Source organism: Phascolarctos cinereus, unplaced genomic scaffold (genome assembly GCF_003287225.1).
Source record: "Phascolarctos cinereus isolate Bilbo 61053 unplaced genomic scaffold, phaCin_HiC Scaffold_5;HRSCAF=322, whole genome shotgun sequence".
Lineage (NCBI taxonomy): Eukaryota > Metazoa > Chordata > Mammalia > Diprotodontia > Phascolarctidae > Phascolarctos > Phascolarctos cinereus.
Window position 1 is genome coordinate 306718950 of NW_027555958.1, and position 22716 is coordinate 306741665.

General features: G+C 40.6%; 1 protein-coding gene across 2 annotated transcripts; it reads right to left on the reverse strand.

Moving 5' to 3' along the window:
* Positions 1 to 622: 622 nt before the first annotated feature.
* Positions 623 to 19488, reverse strand: LOC110198454 (uncharacterized). 2 transcript variants are annotated; one of them, XM_020972739.2, is made up of 6 exons: positions 19297 to 19488; positions 10751 to 10874; positions 9084 to 9193; positions 5728 to 5765; positions 4971 to 5072; positions 623 to 828 (listed from the first exon to the last, which is right to left on the reverse strand). In XM_020972739.2, exons 1-6 carry the CDS (start codon positions 19367 to 19369, stop codon positions 700 to 702), a joined length of 576 nt encoding a protein of 191 aa, XP_020828398.1. In that variant the 5' UTR covers positions 19370 to 19488; the 3' UTR covers positions 623 to 699. The 2 variants fall into 2 exon arrangements, with proteins under 2 accessions (XP_020828398.1, XP_020828399.1); XM_020972740.2 differs by lacking the exon at positions 19297 to 19488 and adding an exon at positions 12615 to 12705.
* Between the last annotated feature and the right edge of the window lie 3228 nt (positions 19489 to 22716).

Sequence of the window (22716 nt, forward strand, 5' to 3'; positions counted from 1 at the left end):
GGAAGGATAGAGGATAAAAAAGAGAATTGGACCTGAATTTTCTCATTTGGTTCCCTTTGGAGTAGATGTTTCTTATTGGTCCTCAGTGTGATCATCATTGCTTATGTACTCTCAGTTGCCACTCTTCCAGGGGGTAGGGAATGAGACCTGAAAATAGAGAGGATGAGAACCAAGATTGAGGGCCTCCAACACCAGCCCTGGGGTTTTATGTGGTATCATACCATACAATTATTCTTATATAACAAATAATAAAATGTTTTCCTTACAATAACCCTGTGAGGTAGGTAATTTAGATACTATTATAGTTAATGTAAATGTTATCAGTCCTATTTTATGGGTAAGAAAATTGAGGCTTAAAGAGGTTCCATTGAATAACCAATGTCAGAGTCAGAAAAAAAACAGGATTTGAATCCTAGTCTTCTGATCCCAGTATGGATTGTCCTTTTCATATATCATTCATTCTGCCTGGATCTCAGATGGAAGTTCTCCTCTTCCCACACTCCCACCAGTTACTCTTTTAATTACTTATTTTAATTATTTAATTAATTTAGTTAATTATTTGTATGTGCCACATGACTATTTCTGAGACCTCATTACAATACAAAATTGATATATAAAGACCTGGGAAAAAGAGAGATGTTTATTTATGTTTTTATCCAAAGGGCTGGCCTTCAGTGCAGGAGGCCAGAGGGTTGCAGCCTATGTCTTCATTATTGTAGTATACACTGTTTTCTCCACTGGGTACTCCTGTGTCTCCAAAGCTGTGCTCTGGTTGTCCATGGGAAAAGTTAAGATGGCATATGTAACAGACTGTTTTTGAGAATCAATCTGTAGAGAGAAAGGGAATATATTTAGGGGGTCAGGGGAAGGAGAGAACAGGAGAAATGAACAATCAGCTTAGAGCAGTGTTTCTCAAGCACCTATGGACAGTGAGAACAGGGATGACCTATTTCAGACTTCTCCCCATAAGACATCACTGATGTGCTACCAGAGATTTCCCCAGAAGTGCTGGCTCTTTTTCTGAGATAGATTGCTGATACAACTGTCCCTCCTCATATATCCCATGCCCTTTCCTTAACCCATCTATGTCTATCCTTCACTTGTAAGTGGCAGATAACAAAGTATGTTACAGACACAACCTTACTTGTCCTCATTAGTCCCTTGGCCAAAGCAACTGCTGGATGGACATACTGAGTTGGAGTAGGAGAGGAGTCACATAGTACAGATGGGGTAGGTGAGGGAACATATAGAGAGGTCAAGTGACTTGTCCCAATATCACACTGCCAGTGAAGGATTAAGGTAGAGGCAAATTTAGGAATCCCTATTTGAATCAGCACCCATTTCTGGGACAGCAATTCTGCAAAACTCCTAACCTGAGCCTGGGAGTCGAAATTTCACAGTCCCTGTCTCTGAGCTTTCTGCCCTTCTTTTCTTCTCATCTCTCATCATTATCCCTGTCAAGCTATTTTTGAAAGCCCTCCCTCACATCTTTCCCTTTCCAGCACAGGAACCTATCACTCTCAATTTTCACCACCTTCTCTCCCCAGCCCACATGCTATAGAAGAGTTAGAAATGTACACAAAATGAAAGGTTCTAAAGCCCCTCACTTAGAAACCATTGAGACTGCAGGTTCCTCACCTCTGCCCTACACCTTTCCGTTCTATGATAAGATTAATTAGAATCTAATTTGGTGTTTCTTTCTTGAGTTATCAAGTAGGCAGTTTGGAGGGAAGTCCCTCTGGAGCACTGGGAATGAGGCCTCCTAGGTTAGTTTCAAGCTTCATCTCTGACTAGTTGTGATATTGGGGCAAATTATATAACCTCTATGTATCTCAGTTTTCTCAGCTGTACCATGAGGAGAATACCCTAGCCCTCCATCCAGAAGGAATCTCATGTAGGGAAGCAATAGGGTGAGACTACTCTAGAGTACTCCATCACTGGATGCTCGTCAGGTCAAACCCACTAACTGTAGGTGTTTTACAGGGTTCTATCCTGGCCCCTTTTCTCTTTTCCCTCTGTACTATTTCACTTGGTGATCTCATCAATAACCATGTAACTTAATTGCCCTTGCTATGCTGATGATTCTCAAATCTACCTATCCTGCCCTAACCTCTCTGTTGACCTCCGGTTTCATATTCTCCAACTTCCTTTCATACCTTTTGAACTAAATGTCTAGTTGAAGCCATTTTAAACTCAACATGTCCAAAGCTGAACTTGTCACCTTTCTTCCTAAACCGTACACAGGGCTGGGGAACCTGTGGTCTCAAGGCTGCGTGTGGCCTTCTAGGCCCTTGGGTGTGGCCTTTTGACTGAGTCCAAGTTTTACCAAACAAATACTTTTATTAAGGGGATTTGAAGTATGAAGTTTGGATTCAGTCAAAGGGCCACACTTGAGGACCTAGATGACCACATGTGGCCTCGAGGCTGCAGGTTCTCCATCCCTGCCCTACACCTTTCTAAACTTTCCCATTACTGTGAGGTATACCGTCATCCTCCCAGTCACCCAGGTTTGTGACCTAGTTGTCATCCTCAAATCCTCACTATTTGTCACCCCTCATTTCCAATCTGTTGCAAAGACCTACCAATTTCACCTTTGCAATACCTCTTAAATACAGTCCCTTCTCTCCTCTGATACAGCCAGCCATGGTGCAGGACTTCATCCACCTCATGCTTGGACTATTACAAAAGCCTGCTGGTAGATCTTCCAGCCACATCCTTCCCTCCCCCACCACTTCCCCATTCCCTCACTCCAATCAATCCTCCATTCAGCCACCGAAATGATTTTTCTAAAGTGCAAGTCTGGCCAAGTCATCTTTCTGCTCCATATATTTCAGTGGCTCCCTATCACCTACAGGATCAAATACAAAATCCTTTGCATGGTTATCAAAGCCCTTAACCCAGCTCCTTCCTACCTTTCCAGTCTTCTTACATTTTGCTCCCTGCCAGGTACTCTTTGATATAGTTACGCTGGCCTTCTTGTTGTTCCATAAACAAGACACTCCATTTCTTGGCTGGGCCATCCTCCATACCTGGAATGCCATCCCTCTTTATCCTACCTACCTAGTTTCCTTGGCTTTCTTTAAGTCTCATCTTCCTTTAAAGATCCCTTATATCCCTTGATTTAAGGAATCAAAATTCTCTTGAGATCCTTTAAAATCTCACCTTCTGCAGGAAGTTTTTCCTAATGCCATCTTAATTCTAACACCTTCCCTCTGTTAATTATTTTCCCGTAGTTTCCCCTTTGTATTGACAGCTCCTTGAGGGCAGGGACTGTCTTTTTGTATTTTTTTAAGTACTCTTTGTATCCCTAGCATTTAGCACAATGTCTGGTGCATGACAGGTCCTTAATTAATTTTTATTGACTGATTGTTCTACATGCAGAAGTATAGCCAGATTGTGCCAGTCAGGCGTTGGATATAACCAATTTGGGGGTGAAAGAACACCTCCATGACTCCCTATTTATGACCTGGAAGAATGTCCCTATCTGAGAGTTAGGACTAGAAATGCCATTATTGTTTTTTGCCGACTAGGAGTACAGAAGCGATAGAAGACCACACCTCTGGTGTAAAAGTCCTTGACTTTAAAGTGATTTTATCCTCTTCCTGGTGCAGAAACAATGGCACTGGGGAATCCCATGCTGTTATGTAAGTCATTTCAGGAGGGCTGTAGTCCATATTTTCTGGCATAAGGAGGATCAATGTGCAGCACTATTCTCTAAAGCTTGACCCTCTATAACATGACATATGGTGTCATGAACTCCCAGAATTTTCACCCTCCCAAAAGTTTTACCCATGAATCTGGGTATTTTAAAAGAGGTCTTTATTCCTTTCCAGAATTTATCCAGACTTCTCCCACTATGCTCCAGAACCTCTTCCTCCTGGAAGCTCACTCCAAGAACCCTTGGAATTCATACATTGGAAGCACCCTCTACCTCTGCAGCATCTCCCTCTGATTGACCTGCTCCACCAGAACCTCCATTTAAGGAGGGCACCAGGTCAGCCATATCTTCCTTCCTCTCTAGGCGGTGCTCTGAATTTTCTCTACCATACTCTTCCCATCCTGCCACCCACCTCAGGCTTAGAGTTGGGTTTTCACTTTCACCCTCTCAGTTTCTTTTTATGTTTTGCCTTCCCCCATCAGAATATAAGCACCTTCAAGTAAGGGACTCTTTCTGCTTGTATTTGCATTCCCAGTGCTTAGCACATAGAAAGTACTTAATGAATGCTTTTTGACTTGAGGATATTTGCTTCAATTGTAGGGTACCTACTTCAGAGGGAATCAGGAAGCATGATACAGTGGAAAGAGGGCTGGATTTGGAATTATAGGACCTGGGTTCAAATCCCACTTCTATTACTATCAGTGTGAGATCTTGGGCAATCCACCTAACCTGTCTAGGCCTCACTTTCCTTATCTGAAAAGTGATGGGGTTGATCTAGATGGCATCTAAGGCCCTCTTCTAGACCTAGATCTATGTAGGTGATCTACCCTGTTCTTAGATAGAACTTAAGTTGAACTTGAAAGAAAGTCAGATATCAAAGTGAATCTAGGCAAAAAAAAAAAAGAAACGAAAACTTAAGAACAACAATAAAAAACCTAAACACACAGGAACACTGATATCTCTGAACAGGACTATGTGTTGGCATTCTTAAGCCACGGGCAAGACTGTATTCCTTAGCCACTTCCACCCTTCCTCACTGATACTATAACTCAATCCCCAATCCCAGTTACTTCTTAAGGCATGGACACTAAGCCCAATAAGGGACTTTGTATGTGGCAAAAATCCAAATTTACTATGTTTTTTTAAAATCTTGTGTTGGCTACAGCAAAGGCTGCTGACTCCAGTCCATGACATCAAACTTGCTCACCGTTTTGTTGATATTGCCTTTCCCAAGATGTCTTCAAAATCCTTAGTACTGGGAATGGGAGTCATTGTAGGACATATGTACAGAGAGGAAGACTCCAGTACTTACCACAGTGCTGAATTCCACGTCTAGATTGCTTTGGGTAAGAGGATCCTGATTCGAGGGTCTCTCCTGTAGCTCCAGATTCGAGTAACAAGGTTCATTGTTTGGCTGCTCAGGAGCAACAGACGGGCTGGTCAGCACATTGGACAGTACCATGTAAATACCAGACCCAGAATTCTCATTGAGGATTATCTCCTCCCCTGGCTGACCCAGTCTTCTTTGCCTACTGACTCTCTCTCTGAATGCCCTCTACACTTTCTCATAGCCTTTGTGTCCTGCCTCCAAATTCACCCGAGTTCCTATCTGACTAGGCAAAAGCCTAGCTATATTGTTATCCCTTATCTGCAGACTTCTCTTACAGTAAGAGAGGAAGGTGGTAACCAGAGCCCCTGAGCACAATGCCTATGGCCCCTGATTGGGAATTATTGCCACATCTTCTTTGTTAGACATAGGAATAAAGACTGGGCCTGTGATTGCATTAGTATAACGAACTTTCTTTACTGAGTCAGATCTGCAACATGGAGTCTTACAGATGCTCAGATCCCTGAAAGGCTGACTTGCCTAGGGTCATGCAGACAATATGTTGATTCTGGGGCCAGCCTTCTATCCACTAGGCCATACCACTTCTCTACAGGAATGGATCAAAATAAAGATTCCATTGTGCCATGGGACATTATATAACTGCATTCTTTGCCTCTTTCCTTATCAGAGAAAGAATGGAGGAGGGGGATCTCAATTTCCCTCAGACCATAGCTTCTCTTACCTGATTAGAGTCCAGAAACACCATGGACTTCTCATCAGCTAAAAAGAAACAAAGATGGTTAGGAGTCACAGAGTCATTTCCATAGACCACAGAGAGTTGTCAGGGTGAAAGATGAGTAAACTGGGTCAGGATGATGGAGATTGAAGGGGAAAGAGAGAACATTCAGTGTCTTTATGTAACAGCTCTATTCTCTTCAGCCCAAGAGAACATAGTCTTCTTCAGAGTCAGCTGGCTTGGTGTGTAGAATAAGGATGACCTCAGAAATGGACTCATTAATTAAAAGGAAAAAGGAGAAGCAGGATAGGGTGGAGGAAAGGCAGAGGCAATCTACACTTTAGGAAATATGTCCATTTTCATAGAGCAGTGCCTTGCAGAATCTGAGACTGAGCTCTCTTTTTATTTCTCCTTAGGATCATGGCTCTAGAGCCAGATGGGATATCCTGGGCCATTTAGTGCAGCCCCCTCATTTTGTAGCTGAGGAAACCAAGGCTGAGGGAGGGGTGTAGGCAACTTGCCTAAGATCATATGAAAAGTAAATGTTAGAAGTAGATATGAAACCAGATTCTCTAACCAGTACTTGTGCTCTTTTCTGTATACTCTGCTATCTCCCCCTGGAGAGGACTCATGATTTCATTGTTATAGAGAACTCTCAATGAGGAAACTCTCTTTACCAGTACAGAGCTGGCACCTGCTCTACAACTTATCTTCTTGGACTTCAGGTTAAAAGGCAGTTGTGGTGAGTAAAGGGTAGTTCACAAACTTGTCTAGTCAGGTACGACTATGCACTTAATTCTATAGGCAGAGTATCACATTGGGACTTGGGATGGTGGCAAGGTGGCATCATGCACTAACTTGGGTGTGACAAGGAATCAGAAGGGAAAGATAGGATCCTTGATGTCTAGTGGCCCTGATCTAAAAAGGGAGGCATTTCACCCACATATTTAAAATATATACATTGAAAACATTAATAGATACGAAGCCCATTTTAGACAGGTTCATATGCATCTTAAACTATTGTCCCTCATTTTTCACAGTGCTTTTCCTGGACTAGATAGATCAACTGTGAAATAAGGAAGGTAGGAAATGGTCAGATGCTTAGCCTAACAGCTCACGTGCTTGAATTTTTCTTTGTGTACTTTTTGGGGAAATAATAATAATAACTAAAATTTCTACAGTACTTTCCACACATCTCATTTGTTTACCACAACAACCTTTGAGGTAGGTACTATTATTATTCCCATTTTACAGATTAGGTAACTGAGGCAGTCAGAGGTTAAATGACTTACTCAGGGTCATACTGCTAGGGAGTGTCTGAGGCCAGACATAAACTCAGGCCTCTGATTCTAGGACCAGCTCTCTAGACACTATGCCGCCTAAGGAAGTAGTCTGCCTTCTTGGGGCTGTTTGACAAGCCAAAGGACAGCTATTTTATTTCCCCCCCCAAATTTTGCAATGTCTCACTTGGAGGTGTCTCCTGGGCCTTCTTAACTTCAGGGACCTGAGTAGTGCATAGGCTGCTGCCTTCCTTCTTTGTGGCTCTCAGCCACTGTTTATGTCAAAAACAAAGATCTAATCAAAGATCATAGGGTCCCCTACTTGACTCTTCACCTTCTATTCAGGATTATGCCTTGCACCCCACTTACCACCTCTATTACTGATCAGGATAAGCTAGCATTGGGTAGGATTTACTGGAGTGATTGGAATGACTAGAGTTGAATAGGGTAGTCTAGTCAGGCTTCCTGGAAGAGGCAGTCTTTGAGTAATAATATTCTTGGGGATGACTTAGGGGGGCAGAAAAGAGAAAAGATATTCTCAGAAGGAAGGAGGAGGTAAGTGTGAATTGAGTATGAAAAACTTCAGGTGGGTTGACAAAGTTTACTTGACTATGACCCTGGCCTGGGGCAAAACAAGGGTGGCAACTAACGTAGGAGTCTTGTAGCCCTAAATCAAGAATTTAGCAGTTTTAGGGGCAGCTAGATGGCTCAGTGGATAAAGCACCGGCCCTGAAGTCAGGAGGCCCTGACTTCAAATTCAGCCTCAGATCAAACACTAGACACTTACTAGCTGTGTGACCCTGGGCAAGTCACTTAACCCCAATTGCCTTAAAAAAAAAAGAATTTAGCAGCTTTACTGAGAGCTAATTTTTCCAAACAGGGGAGTTAAGGGACCATTGGGCCCTTAGAGAAAAGTGCCCATGCTACTCAATGCCCTGAAGTTAAAGAGATATGAGAAACACTTCTACGTGATTAATAGTGAAGTTGGAGGAAAATGATATAAGCCCAGCTATCAAACAGAGGAAATGATTCTTCTTCAGCCTGTGAAACAGGTTACCGAGAACCGACTATTTCCTTCCCCAAAGGCCAAAAATACAGTTTTAAACTGGAGCATGTGAGTGAGACTGCTGTGTTTGAAGTGAAGGGGGAAGGAAAATTTGCCATGTGAAAGATATTGAAGATCTATTTCTTTCCTTCTCTGAAGATAACTAAGTTCCTCCTTTGCAACTTTCCATGGCTTTTGTTTTGAGTTTCTCTTTTTGGAGAGCCTTAGAAGTAAAGAGGGTCTGTGGTTAGAGCATCCACCTCACTCTGAACTGCTAGTGCACCAAGGAGCCCAATAAACTTAGGTGGCTTACTATTGGATATACATCCTAAGGAAGGAAGGAGGAAGGATAGAGAGTCCTGTTGGAGCAGAGGGATAAAGATACAGGGTATCTGGAAAACAATTTGAAAAAAGTTACAAAACCCTTTGACTCAGTGATACCATTACTTGCCCTATAAAACAAAGATATCAAAGAAGGAGGAAAAGGTCATATATGTACAAACATATTTATTTATATCGTCTTGTTTTGTGGTGGCAAAGAACTAAAAACTAGGATCCAAGCCAATTAGTTTGGTAATGGCTGAACAAATTATGGTATATGAATGTAATGGAATACTATTGCTCCATAAGAAATCATAAAGGAGATGTTTTGTAAGAACTGGGAAGATTCATATGAATTGATATAAAGTGAGAAGAACCAGGAAAACAATTTATACTCAAACATTAATATTATAAAAATGAACAACTCTGAAAGACTTAAGAAATCTAATCAACTATGATTTCAAAGACTGGTGATAAAGAATCTTATGACAGAACCTTATGACAGAAAGGTGATGGGACTAATGGACACACATTTTTGGACATGACCAATATGAGTATTTTTTTTTTGCTTGACTGTGCATATCTCTTACGAGGTTTTTTTTTTTAATAGAATGAGGAGCAGGGAAGGGAGAGACAACAAATACTAGATAATTGAAAAAAATTAACAGAAAAATAAAAAAATAAAAAAAGAACATGACCTGGGGCAGCACACTCACCCTTCTTCTGTCTCATTATTCTCCAAGCCAAAAACACAGCTCCCACCAATGAAATAATTAAGAGACTCAGAATCAAGAGCAATATCCCAGGCTTGTCAAGAATCCCAGATCTAGTGAAAAAAAGAAAATCCAAAGTAGTCGATGGTCTAATCCCTTCTTCTATCCCTCCCTCTTTCATGTCCAGGCACACATCCCAAGTTCCATCTGCACTTGGAAAACTGAGCTGCCAGAGCTGTACCGATGATTATAATCAACACTTGGAGAATGATGCAAAGAAAAACTTATTGGGAACTAATAAGTCTCTCTTGTTAACTAATAACCAAATGTAGAGCTAGGGTCCGGCCTTATATTTGCCACAGGGGCAAGTGATCCACAGTTAATGCCCCCCCATCTGAACATCAACTAGGGGAGAAGTATAGTCCGGTGGATAAGACCAATTACATGTCAGAAATGTGAAGATACAACTGTGAACCTTGATAATCATTCATGAGAGTAAAAGTATGTGCCCAGTTCTGGACATAAATGTATTATCCACATAGGGACATGTAGCAGAGAGAGTGTTGGACTGACGTTTAAGAGAATCAGTCCTTCATCCAAGCTTTGCAACTCAATAGTTGTGTGTGACCTAGGGAAAATAATTTCCTCAGCTCTGGGACTGGGTTTCTTTTTCTTCAAACTAAGTAAATTTAAGTTAAGGTTGCATTAAGTAGTCTCTAAGATCCCTTCTACCTCTGACATTTTATGGTTTTATGATTCAATCAATTAGTAAGAATTTTTTAAGTACCTACACTAGGCATTGTGCTAAGTGCTAAAGATACAAAGAAAGGCAAAAATATAAAAAAATACTCATTGCTCTTCAGGAGTTGACATTCGAATGCAGGAGACAGCCTGTAAATAAATGGGTAAATAAGATATATACAGAGTAAAAGCAAGGTAGTCTTAGAGGAGAAGGCATTAGCAGCTGGGGGGACCAGGAAAGGTCTCCTGTAGAAGTAGCATTTGAGGTAAATCTTGAAAAAATCCAAGGGATGTCAAGAGGCAGAGGTGAGGAAGAAGAATACTCCAAACATGGGGGAAACCAATGCAAAGGCCCAAAGAGGGGAGGTGGAGTGTTATGTGCAAGGAATAGAAAATGAACTTAAATCTCTATCATTGAGTGTGGAGGGGAGTAAAGCATGAGCAAACTGGAAAGAAAGTACAGGGTCCAGATTGTGAAGAGCCTTCATGCCAGACTGAGTACCTTATACTTGATTCTGGAGGTAATATGGAGCCACTGTAGTTTATTGAACAGGGGAATGACATGGTCAAAACTGCGTCAAAACTGAAGAGCACCCTGGCAGATGGATTGGAGAGGAGAGAGTCCAGGAATCTAATTAGAGTCAGGGAGTCCAACTAGAAGACTATTGCAGTAGTCCAGGTGAGAGATGATGAGGTTCCGAACTAGGCTGTGTGATTGGAGAGAAGGGGAAGTGTGCAAGAGATTTTGTGAAGGTAGAAATGATAAGATTTGACAACTGATCATATGTCTGGTGTAAGAGAGTAAGGAGTCAAAGAAGATGCTGAGTTTGCAAACCTGGGAAATTGAGAGGAGAGTGATGCCTTTAACAATAACAGGGACATTTAGAAAAGTGGATGATTTTGGGGAGAGAGAATGAATTTATCCTTACCTTGGGAGTTGCATGGTGTCAGAAATCTCTTCTGAGGTCTTCTCTTCACCAATTTCATTTATGTCTGTCACTGGCATATCTGTTGGTGATGTGGTTGTATATCTATTTGAGGACACTGTGGGTGCTAGGAAAAGGAAAGTTCAAATCAAGTCCAAGGCATTGTCCCTTTGTGTTTTCTCATGCAAACACTTGTATATTTCCATTTTATATAGTTTATGATTCATGACAGCAGCCAGATAGATGACTCTGAGGGTTAAGATCTGCTGGAACAGGAAGGGCTACTTTTTACCAAGCCCCACAAAATATGTCTAGATCAGGGGTTCTTAATCGGGGCTTTGTGAATTTGTTCTTAAAAATTATTTTGATAACTGTATTTTCTATACAATTGGTTTCCTTTGTAATCCTTTGTGGTTTATGTTGTACCTTTAAAAATATTACTAAGAAGGAGTCCATAGTCTTCACCAGACAGTCACAGGGATCCAAGACACAAAAACCCTCTGACCTAGACCCAGGCAAAAGGCCACTTAGATACATCTCGAGGTTCTACATCCTTCTACTTCTAAATCTTTGCCTGATGGGTTGAAGGTTAGAGGGCTTATGCAGAGAACCCTCACTAGATTGATGGGTTACTCAGTAGGGAGGAACTGGATGTTATGGTAGGGAAGAAGTCAACAGTGAGTGTTTTCAGAGAAGCCTTGAAGGCGATCAGAACAGCTTTTCTGTTGACTTTGATTCCTTTTTTTTTTCTTTTCTGGCAACAGCATATATCACTCATGGTGCAGTGACCAGTGGCATGGGCCCTTTAAGAGATCTAGGCAACCTCTTCCTTTGTTGCATCATGACAATATGATCCAATGTGGTGCATTTTTTTTTCCAGTGAGGCAATTGAGGTTAAGTGACTTGCCCAGAGTCACATAGCTAGTAAGTGTCAAGTGTCTGAGGCCGGGTTTGAACTCTGGTCCTCCTGACTCCAAGATCAGAGCTCTATCCACTGTGCCATCTAGCTGCCCTAATGTGGTGCATTGGAAAGTGTATTAGAAGGCCTGACTTTGAATCCCACTCCTGGTGCTTTTTAGCTATGGTGGTGACCTAGAGCAAGTAACTTAAACACTCTAAGACTCAGCTTCCACATCTGTTGATGGGGATAATAATACTTACGCAATTAATTACTGTATAATAACACTAGGGGAGAAAGTACTCAAAAATCTTAAAGCTCTATGGAGATGTAAGTTTTCTTTGTGGTTATGAGAATAGAAGATTGAACACATAATAAAGGAGGTGGCTAGATCCTTGGGTCTATCAAGGTTTGCAGAGAGATTATGGCTTGGTTTGGAATTTCATGGAGATAAAAATTGGGATGAGAGTTGGAGCCCAAGACTTCTCAGAGCCAGGGAACATCTCCCAGTTCTTAATTATGGTTACACCACACTACACTAGATATAATGTTCCTCTCCCTCCTCCCCGCCCAGGGGGATCATCAGCCTTTCAGGATGGAGGTGGGGTCTAGAGCAGTTCCAGGGGCACCGGGGCCACTTCTAGGTAAGTTTCCCAGCTCAGTCCATGCATATGAGGGAACAGAGTGGGACTGGAGGACTCAGCCACTCCAATACAGCTAATGCAGTGGAGGTCTTCTGGATCCCATTGATAATGACCTCAGCAACTTTGGGACTCATACCCAACCTCCATGGATAAACAGATAAATAGGTAAAAATACCTGCACCCAAGCATACACACACACATACTATCTGGAGTTGCCAGTAACTAGTTGTGGATTGTTTTTACTGCCTTAAGTTGTGGGAGTGGGATGTGGGGGATAATTCTTGGTTCCATAAGTCCTGGGGGCTAGGAGAAATATTCCTCTTACCTGGAGAAACAAATACAGTAACTGAGAATTTGATATCACTGAAACTTTGTCAATCCTACATTGGTACTCTCCTTCATCAGCTTCAGTGAGGTTTTTCATGGTCACTGTGAATGTGTGGTTTTCAGGATTGTCTCTGATGGACACTTTCGATTCTTGAGTATCCATAATTGTTCTACATAAAAATATCCAACTTTCTTTGCACCATTTTTTCTTTTCGGTCTTATAGTTTTCTTCATAGGAACACTGCACAGTCAGTGATTCTCCTACAATACCTCTCACCTCACTGGGGCCAGACAGAGACAAGCAATCTGGAAAACACAAGCTCATGTTGTCATCTCCTCATATGCAAGATTTAAACCAAAGTGGATGGTATCCCATAAGATTCTTTCCCCTTAAAGGCTTCATCAGAAACCATCACCCTAAGGCACTGGCATGAAGTAGAAGCCAGGGAGACACTGGACACTGTTATCAGATTCAGAGACAGAGAGGACGAGATAATTATGCCCAGGTCTGGGAGCTGAAGGTTAGAGTCTCTGTTCTTGTTTCTTTTGCTTTACTGAGAGAAAGCAAAAGTAGAATACTGTTCCCTCAGGAGAGATGTTAGACACCATACTACAATGATTATACTTTGTGACTTCATGTAGGAAGCTGTCTTTAGGAGACCAGGAGACAAGATGGTGAATTGGATAGAATATAAGACTAAAAAACGAGAGGCCTGAGTTCTAGCCTTAATTCTGCCACTTTGACTTTGTGAAGTCACAATTCCCCCTAACAACTATAAAATTGTATATACCTTTTGACTTAGCAATACCACTGCCAGCTCTGTATGCCGAAGAGATTAAAGAAAAAGGAAAAGGACCTATAGGCACAAAAATATTTGTAGAGGCTCTTTTATGGTGGCAAAGAATTAGAATTGAAGGGATTCCTATCAATTGGGGAATGGCTGGAGAAGTTGTGTTTATAATTATGATGGAATACTATTGTGCTAAAAGGAATGAAGGGGATGGTTTCAGAAAAATCTGAGAAGACTTATATGAACTGATGCAAAGTGAAGTGAGTAGAATTAGGAGAACATTGTACACAGTAACAGCAATATTGTAATGATGATCAACTGTTAAAGATTAGCTATTCTGATCAATACAATGATTCAAGACAATTCCAAATGACTTAGATGAAAAATGCTATTTACAACCTGAGAGAGAACTAATGAATGAACTCTTGATTTTCAAACATTTTAAAAAATTATTATTTATTTATTTTTAACATTTCTTTTTGAACTCCAAATTCTTCCCCTTCCCCTTCTATTGAGAAGGTAAGAAATATGATAGAACTTATGCACCCTGAGTGCACACTGAAGCATATTTTTTCATTTACTTTATTTTTCTTGTTTTTTTTTCTAATATGGCTAATATGGAAATATATTTTTCATGACTTCACATGTATAATTGCTATCATATCACTTGTCTTCTCAATGGGTGGAGGAAGAGCTGGAAGGAGGGAGAGAATTCAGAACTCAGAATTTTATAAAATAATGTTAAGATAAAGTATAATTATTTTTAAAATGCTAGTTTTCTTTCTTTCTTTCTTCCTTCTTTCCTTTTCCCTTCTCTTTCTTTCATTCTTCCTTCTTTCCTTTTTCCCTTCTCTTTCTTTCTTTCTTTCTTCTTTCTCTCTTTCTTCTTTCTTTCTTTCTTTCTTTCTTTCTTTCTTTCTTTCTTTCTTTCTTTCTTTCATCTTCCCTCCTTCCTTCTATTCTTATTTTTCTTTTCCTTGTGCTATCTTTTAGAGTATAATTAAGATGGTTGGGGAAGGGGTCTCTCTTCCCTTCTCTCCCCTCAAGAGCAACTAACACTGACTTGCAGCCAAGGCATGCAGCAGAGGACTTTTCTTACTATGATGTTTCAGTTTGCTTCAAACAAATCATGTCCTCTAGTTGATTGATAAATGACAGAGGCTGTTGTGTTTATGTCTAAGAAAGTAGTTCATGGACATTGTTTTTGAACCCCTAAACTCACTGTGAATGATGGAGAATTTTGAGTTCCCTTGGCAATGTGATCCCCAAATCTAACCTTTGAGCCAGAGAGGGGAAATTTCCTAGGTAGTACCAGATTTGGAAGCTACCAAATGAGTAACCTCATGGTTGAGAGTTTCTGAGTTTGAGCTTTGAGGTATCAGCTTCGTAGAGGAAGATCTCTTCTACACTGTGCTTCTTGGACAAGGAAGAGTATTGCTGATAGAGGACTCCCTTATAATTGAAAGACTAAAGTCACAGTGTGTGTGTGTGTGTGTGTGTGTGTGTGTGTGTGTGGTGTGGGTGAGGGTGGGGGTGGGGTTGGGTGGGAAAAGGGAGGGAAGAAATCCGTACCTTACTAATACTGCTTTGCTTTGAGTTACTCAGATAGTACAAGTCCATGGAAAAAGATAGCTTAGCATCTCATTCCCTAAAACATGTTGATCTTTCAGGGGCCCTCTAATAGGCCACTTTCATGTTTTAGCTGTTTCTAGGCTCTTATGAGGCATTTTCTATGGGGAACAAAATAAAAGCTGTTCCATACCCAATATACATATTGTATATTTTATGCCTCTGTAGGAGATTAAAATCTTGCTATGTAGATTTAGGAGACTTTACTTTGGAAATTTCCTCAGAATAAAACTGAAGGCAGAGTTTAGTGAGCCAAAGAGAGAAAATGATCATCCTGGGGTCAAGTCCCCAGGACTGGACTTGGTCTGTATAAGCCCAAGGTCTTGGGGGTAGGTGGATAGTAAGGGCTGGGTCATGTGTTACGTAAGGTTTATGAATTCCTGGGTAAAAAAACTAAATATTTTTAGGGAGGCAATTGTTATTTCCATTAGTATAGGTAGGGTTTCAGAAGAGAAAGTAAGTTTGAGAAATGAACAGCTAAGTTGGTATCTGAGAGTAGAAGATTTCTAGACTATGGATTAAATTATAGGAATGATGGGGCTCTTGACCATAGGTAGAGTACCAGGAATATATATTTGCCTGGAGCCTGATCAAGAGGTTATTAGGCTGAAAATGAAGAAGGAAAGGGAAAAAAATCCCAAACTAGCTACCGAGCTAGTTATTTAGAGAGTATCACATTCAACGTAGAAAAAAAATTGAAGGCTGAAACAGAAATGATTCTGGTGAGAAATAAAAGGTGGAGCTGTCTTAAGACACCATTGCGGTTTCACAAGGAAGTCATGAACAAGCTCAGTTTTTAAAAGACATATTGAAACTAAAAGAAAGAGCAGGTAATGGAATCTAAATACAACACTGTGACAAGGTCTTGGAAGAATTATGTCAGAGGCACTAAAGCCTGGAATTGGCTGTAGTTGGTAACGAGTGGTAAGGACAATGACAAAGGTTTTTTTTTTTAACTTATGAGAAGGGTAGGAGAAACATCAAAGAAGGAGTAGCACTGTTTCTGCAAGTGGATGGAAAAAATGAGAATGGAAGAAAATGAGAAAGCAGAATGACTCCATTTTAACTTTGCTTCTCAGCAAATGAATTACATTCTGGGATAGCTGTTGAAAGAACTGGCAGATGCCATTACTGAAATATTTTCAGTGATTTTTGAAAGACCATGGAGTTGAGAAAAGTGTGATTGTAGGACAAGAAAAAAGCAAATATCATAAACTTCAAAAAAGGGGTTGAATTTAGACTCTGTAAACTATAGGTCAGCAAGTCTGAATTCAATTCCCCACAACATTCTAGGATACATTACAAAAAGGATGTTTATAAACATACAAAAAGGGAAGTAGTAGCCACTGGACAAAATGGTTTCAAGAAGAACAGACTAATTTCATTTCCTTTTTGATCTAACTAGACAAACAAGTCTTTCTTTCTTTCTTTCTTTCTTTCTTTCTTTCTTTCTTTCTTTCTTTCTTTCTCTCTCTTTCTCTCTCTCTTTCTTTCTTTCTCTCTTTCTCTCTCTCTCTCTCTCTTCTTTCTTTCTTTCTTTGTTTCTTTCTTTCTTTTTCTTCTTCCTTCTTTCCTTCCTTCCTTCCTTCCTTCCTTCCTTCCTTTCTTATTTTCTTTCTTTCTTTCACCATCACTTAGCATAGTTCCTGGCACATAATAGGAACTTAATAAATACTTATTATTTGACTCACTGGAATGTACCTTGCACATAATAATAGCACTTAATAAGTGCCTAGGTGAGGTGGCAGATCAGTCATTGAATAAAGGAATGGAATTATTTACATGTTTGTCAAATTTGCAAATGACACATAATGCCTGGCACATAGTAGGTGCTTAATGAAAGTTCACTGATTGATTGATACAAAACTGGGGATGATAACAGGTTGATCGACAAAGGCCAGATACAAAAAGAAAAGAACATGTTAAAATGATGGGCCAAATAGAATTGGATGATATTTAATTCAACAACTATTTATTAAGCTCCTACTATGCACAAAGCTCTGTGACAGGCACTGGAGATACAAAGACAGAAACAGTGAAAAATAATCTCTTCCTTCAAGAAGCTTACATTCTCTTGGTGGGATTCAGCATACAAATAGGCCAATAAATACGAGATAATTTGAAGAGGAGGAGCGCACTAACAATTGGGAAAGGCTTCCTGAAGGAAATGGTGCCTGAACTGAGCTTTGAAGAAGGCCAAGGACTCTTGGAAGAAGAGGTGGGGAGGGAGTAACATTCTAAGCACAAGAAGTAGTTTGGACAAAGGCAAGGAGGCATAGAGGCAATGGAAGGCTATGTAATCCAGTTTGGTCAGAATCTAGAATTCATGAAGTAGTGCGATGTGTGATGTCCAGAAAGGAAGGCTGGTGCCAAACTGTGAAATGCTTTAAATGCTTGTGTGAATAGCTTGTATTTATTTCCTAGAGTCAATAAGGCACCAGCCACTGGAGGCTTTTGAGCAGGTGAGTGGCATGGGCAGGCCAGTGAATGAGGATTCTTATTATCATGGAAGCTGTGTGGTGGCTTGATTGGAGAGGAAAGAAAATGGTAATATGGAGACTAATTAATTAGAAGCATATTGCAGTAGTCTAGGCTACAAGTGACAAAGGCCTTGACTAACATCAATCATTTGAGTGGAAAGAAAGCACTGGATACAAGAGATATGATGAAAGAGGGATCAACAAGATTTGGTAACTAATTGGATATGGGGGTTGGAGGAGAGGGAAGAGTGAATCCCTTTCCTTCGATTAAAATGATTGTAATTCTAAAAAGCTGTACGTCTTTTCAATTCACATCCACTCTCTGGAACTCAATATACCCTTCTATAAAAATGAAGGCATAAGATTCTATCCCAAATACTCCTAGTATGCCAAAGTTCAGTGAAGGTGTATTCAGAAGGTGATAGAAACCTATGTTCCCTGGTGATGTAAATCTAGATAAGTGTAAATGTAATGTGTAAATGTGTAAATGTAAAGTGATGTAAATTGAGATAATCTAGATAAAAATGGTTCTATTCTTAAGAGTAAGTGTAAGTAAAGTCCTATACTAAGGTTTTTTAAAAATTAAATTAATTTTATTTTTAATTTATGCAATAAAACAAACATTTCAATAACATAGTATAATAAAAAGATTACTGCACATGAAACTGAAAATCTATTATGTACAACTTGCAATTCCTTTTAAATATGTAGTAAAGTTATCATGCAAATTTTTTTTCTTTTTCTTCTTTTACTTTTTTTTTTCTTTCCCCTACCCCCTTCTACTCCCACCTCCATCCTAGAGATGGCTACCATTAGGCACACATAGGTATATATATATATGTGTGTGTGTGTGTGTGTGTGTGTGTGTGTATGTGTGTGTATGTATACATGTATACCTGTATATATGTAAAATTATACTTAGGTTTAAAAAAATAAATTTACAGGTATGAGATGAAAGAGATAAGTTAAGACAACTGTGTGAATGAAGAAACCAAAAAGAGTCAATAGGGTGACATGGGAGCCAAAAAGATTGTTCTTCTCAAGCTCCCTTAGGAGAGGCAGAGGAAACTCTGACTGCCTAACTGGGCTCAGCTGTGGTCAGACCAGTGACACCAGTCTCCTCACTGGTTCTCCCACAGGACACTCCATTTCCCAGCTCTGAGCACTTTCACCAGCCTGCAATGCTTTCCTTTTGAAATCTCTGCATCCTGGCTTCCCTGTTTCCTTCAAGTCCCAGTTAAAACCCAGGAAGCCTTTCCTGATCCCTCTTATTTCTAGGAGCTTCCTTCTGTCGATTATTTCCAATTTGTCCTGTCCATGGCTTTGTTCGTACTCAGTTGTTTGTATGTTCTCTTCCTCATTAGAGTGTGAGCTCCTTAAGAACAAGGACTATCTTTCACCTTTCTTCGTATTCCCAGCCCTTAGCACAGAGCCTGGCACATAGTAGGAACTAAACAAATGTTTATTGGGTGCCTGACATTTTAAGAAAGAGACTGACAAACTGGAGCATATTCCAAGGAGCTCAAGGTGGTCACTCAGTATTTCTCTCCAAAGCTTTCTCTTGCTTCCACAAAGCCAAGTCAGTTTCCAGAGTCTGAGTCCAGGTACATATGGACTTCTCTGAGTATATTCTCTTTTCTCTGGTGTGGATCTATCTGTCTCTGGTCCGTTCTAAGTTCTGTATGGAGCTCGGTTCCTAGCTTTTCCTCCTAGAATCTGCCACTGGCTCCTCTCCCCCTGCCCTTGCCAGAGGGACTTTCTAATGATTTGCCTCACTCACCTATTGGGCAAAGGAATAGCAGGAGTGAAGGTAGTGGCAGCAGCAGCAGCGGGAGCTTCTCTTGTATGCTCATTTCTCCACTGGGCTCTCACACCACTTTCTCTTCAGTTCACTTTTACAATCCTTGTGATTCATGTGTTCCGGAAAACACTTAAGTTCCTCCATGCCTCTGGCTTAGGTTTCTGACTTAAAACTTTAAAAAAAATATCATGCTTCCTGTTTTTCTGTAACTGTTTAGTGGTAAGACATCTATGTAGTTGTTCAGAGGTAAAGAGAAAGGGGGAGAGAATAAGCATTTATATGGTGCCTACTATGTCCCAAGCCCTGGATTAGGCACTGGATTTGAAAGTTAACTGAGAATGAAAGTTACCGGGAGGGGAAGGCTCAGTGTGAGCGGTTAGAAAAAAGGGTGGAAATAGGTTGTGTTTGGAGAGGAAGAGAAAGGAAGGAAATGAGCATTTCTATAACATTTACTATGTGCCAGGTTCTATGCTTGCACAGGTTCTAGATAATGGTTGATGCTCTTGCACTTTCCCAGTCAGCAATGGAGTAAAGCAGGACTTGCTCCCATCTTTTTAAGCATGTTTTTAGAGATGTTTGTTGTCAGCTGCCTTCAATGAGGACAAAAACAGCATCAAAGTCAGCTACTGCACTATCGGTAAGCTATATAACTTGAAAAAGCTACAAGCCAAGATTAAAGTGGAGGGAGAGTTGGTACATGACTTTTTGTTCACAGATGATTGTGCACCCAATGCAGCCTCTGAGGCTGAGGTGCAACAGAGTATGGATTGAATTTCTACTGCTTGTGTTAATTTTGGTCTGACAATGAACAGAAATGGGATTTGAACTCAGTTCTTCCTGACTCCAAGTCCAACATGCTGTCCATTAGGCTACCTACTTGTATCATGTAATGGGACTGCTTCTTCCTCAATGGACCCAGCAGCAACTTCCTACAGGATGTGTCATTCCTTTATGGCCATGATAAACATCCCTGTAGGGAGGCTTCTGCAATTCTTTTGCTCTCAGAGATACATAGCTCAGGCTGTGTCATTGTCTGGGTTGCCATCAAACACGGCAGCCCTTGCTAAACTCTCCTTCCTTTGAACTCTAAGAAGACAGCATTTGTTCAATAAGATGTGTTCATGTTCATATGTATTCAATCATTTTTCAGTCATGTCTGACTCTCTGTGTTCCCTTTTGGGGTTTTATTTGCAAAGATACTGGAGCAGTTTGCCATTTCCTTCTCCAGCTCATTTTACAGATGAGGTAACTGAGGCAAGCAGGGTTAAATGACTTGCCCAGTGTTACACAGCTAGTAAGTGTCTGAAGCCAAATTTGAACTCAGAAAGAGGAGTCTTCCTGATTCCAGGCTCAGCACTCTATCCACTGTGCCACCTAACTGCCTCTCAACAAGACAGCCTGCACTATAGTCCTTAAATATTTTCATGTCTGGCAGTTGTGTATTGCCACTAGATTGTGAGTTCCTTGAGCAGGGAGACTATGTCTCTCTTCCAGGCATGTGTCTTCTCTGTCTCCTCAATTTTTCAGTCCCTAGCATTTTGCTGAGTCTTTGATAAACGCGTAAGCAATGCTTAATCAATTAAATTTCATTGGTATGCTAAGGAAGGTTTTCACATTCCTGTTTTCTTCTTGGAAGTATATGGAGTTATGCTACATTTGAGAAAGATATTCCTTTAAAAAGGAAAGCTAGGCAGCTAGATAGTCCAGTGGGTAGATTGCTGGGCCTGGAGTTAGGAAGACTCAAGTTCAAATCCAGCCTCAGACACTTACTAGCTGTGTGACCCTGGGCAAGTCATTTAACTTCTGTTTGCTTTAGTTTCTTCATCTGTAAAATGGGAATTATAATTGCACCTACCTTGTAGGGTGGTTGTGGGGATCAAAGGAAATAGTAATTGTAAAGTGCTTAGCGAAAGTAAAACCATTTCCTGAAGGAAAGAGCTGAAGGAATTAATTGGAGACAAAGTCAAGTCTTCAGGGAGGAGTTGGGAAAGAGTAGTTCTTTTCACATAAGAGCCAAAGTTAGAATTGCTGACTATCCCAAGTGTCATCTACCTTCTTTCCGACCATATGCAGATACAACCCACCTGATTCTTAAATATGAACAGACCCAGCTCAATATAGGAGACATCAGAAATAATAATATACCCTAGGGCAGCTAGGTAGCATAGTGGGTAGAGTACTGGGCCTGAAGTCAGGGTGACCTAAATTCAAATCCATCATTAGATAGTTATTAGCTATGTGACCCTAAGCAAGTCATTTAACCTCAGTTTCCTCATCTGTAAAACAGGGACAACAATAACACCTATCTTCCAGGGTTTTTGTTAGGATCAAATGAGATAATAATTATAAAATGAGCTATTATTATTATTATTATGGCTAAAAACCACACCTAGGGTTACATTAGAAGAATTCCGTTTTGATTCATTTCTAGCATTTGTCTAAGGCAGGAGTTCTTATTCTTTTCTTTGTCACAGACCCCTTTGTCAGCCTGATGAACCCTATGGACTCCTTATCAGAATAATGTTTAGGGGCAGCTAGGTGGCACAGTGGATAGAGCACTGGCCCTGAAGTCAGGAGTACCTGAGTTCAAATCCAGCCTCAGACCAAACACTTGACACTTACTAGCTGTGTGACTCTGGGCAAGTCACTTAACCCCAACTACCAAAAAAAAAAAAAGAATAATGTTTGAAAACAATTAAAGGAAATGTTGAATTTTAATTCGAAGTTAAGATTTTTTTTCTTCCATCTAAATTCATGGGCCCCCTGAAATCTATCCATAGATCTGTTGACCCCAGGTTAAGAACCCCTAGTCTAAGGTACCTTCAATTCCTTGCCAGCACCAAGTTAAGAAGTCAAAGAACATAGAACAGATTTATTATCCACAATAAAAAATATAAAAAGAACCCACAGATTGGAGAGAATCTTTCCCTCCAATGATTCCTCCCCAGGGGCATACAAAATTGCTCAAAGCTTAGAATACCTCCATGCCTTGGTTCCTCCATTCAGGGAAGAATGTAGGTTACTAGAAAGTGTGGCAAACCCTCCCTGTGGTGAGTCCCACCTTCTTTCAGGGCCTGCTTAGTCCTCATGACTTACAGTAAAAGGCAAGGTATAGGTTGCTTCTCCACACTGAAGCTCTGTGCCTCTCTGCTCCTCAGCTCTACCTCCTATGCTTCCTTGGCATGGTTTAGTAACTCCTTCTCTACTTCACTGCTGCCACTCTGCCCAGGATCTATTCCTCTCAATCCTTGGAAGCACCATTGATGTGCTGCTATTACCTTCATGTCCATAGTTACCCTCTCCTTCATGTTTCTTCTGCTGCCACCATTGTTTACTCAGGCAAGTGGCAGAACTCTTTTGGAATGAGATTGTCCAGGCTACCATGTCTCAGAGATGGTC

Excerpts from the sequence above, each read along its gene's own strand:
- LOC110198454 (XM_020972739.2), bottom strand. The coding sequence starts at position 19,369 with ATGAGCATACAAGAGAAGCTCCCGCTGCTGCTGCTGCCACTACCTTCA. Across the intron at positions 9,194-10,750 it reads GACACCATGCAACTCCCAAG|ATCTGGGATTCTTGACAAGC; the intron begins GTAAGGATAAAT and ends TTTTTTCACTAG. Across the intron at positions 5,073-5,727 it reads TGTTTCTGGACTCTAATCAG|CCAAACAATGAACCTTGTTA; the intron begins GTAAGAGAAGCT and ends GCTCCTGAGCAG.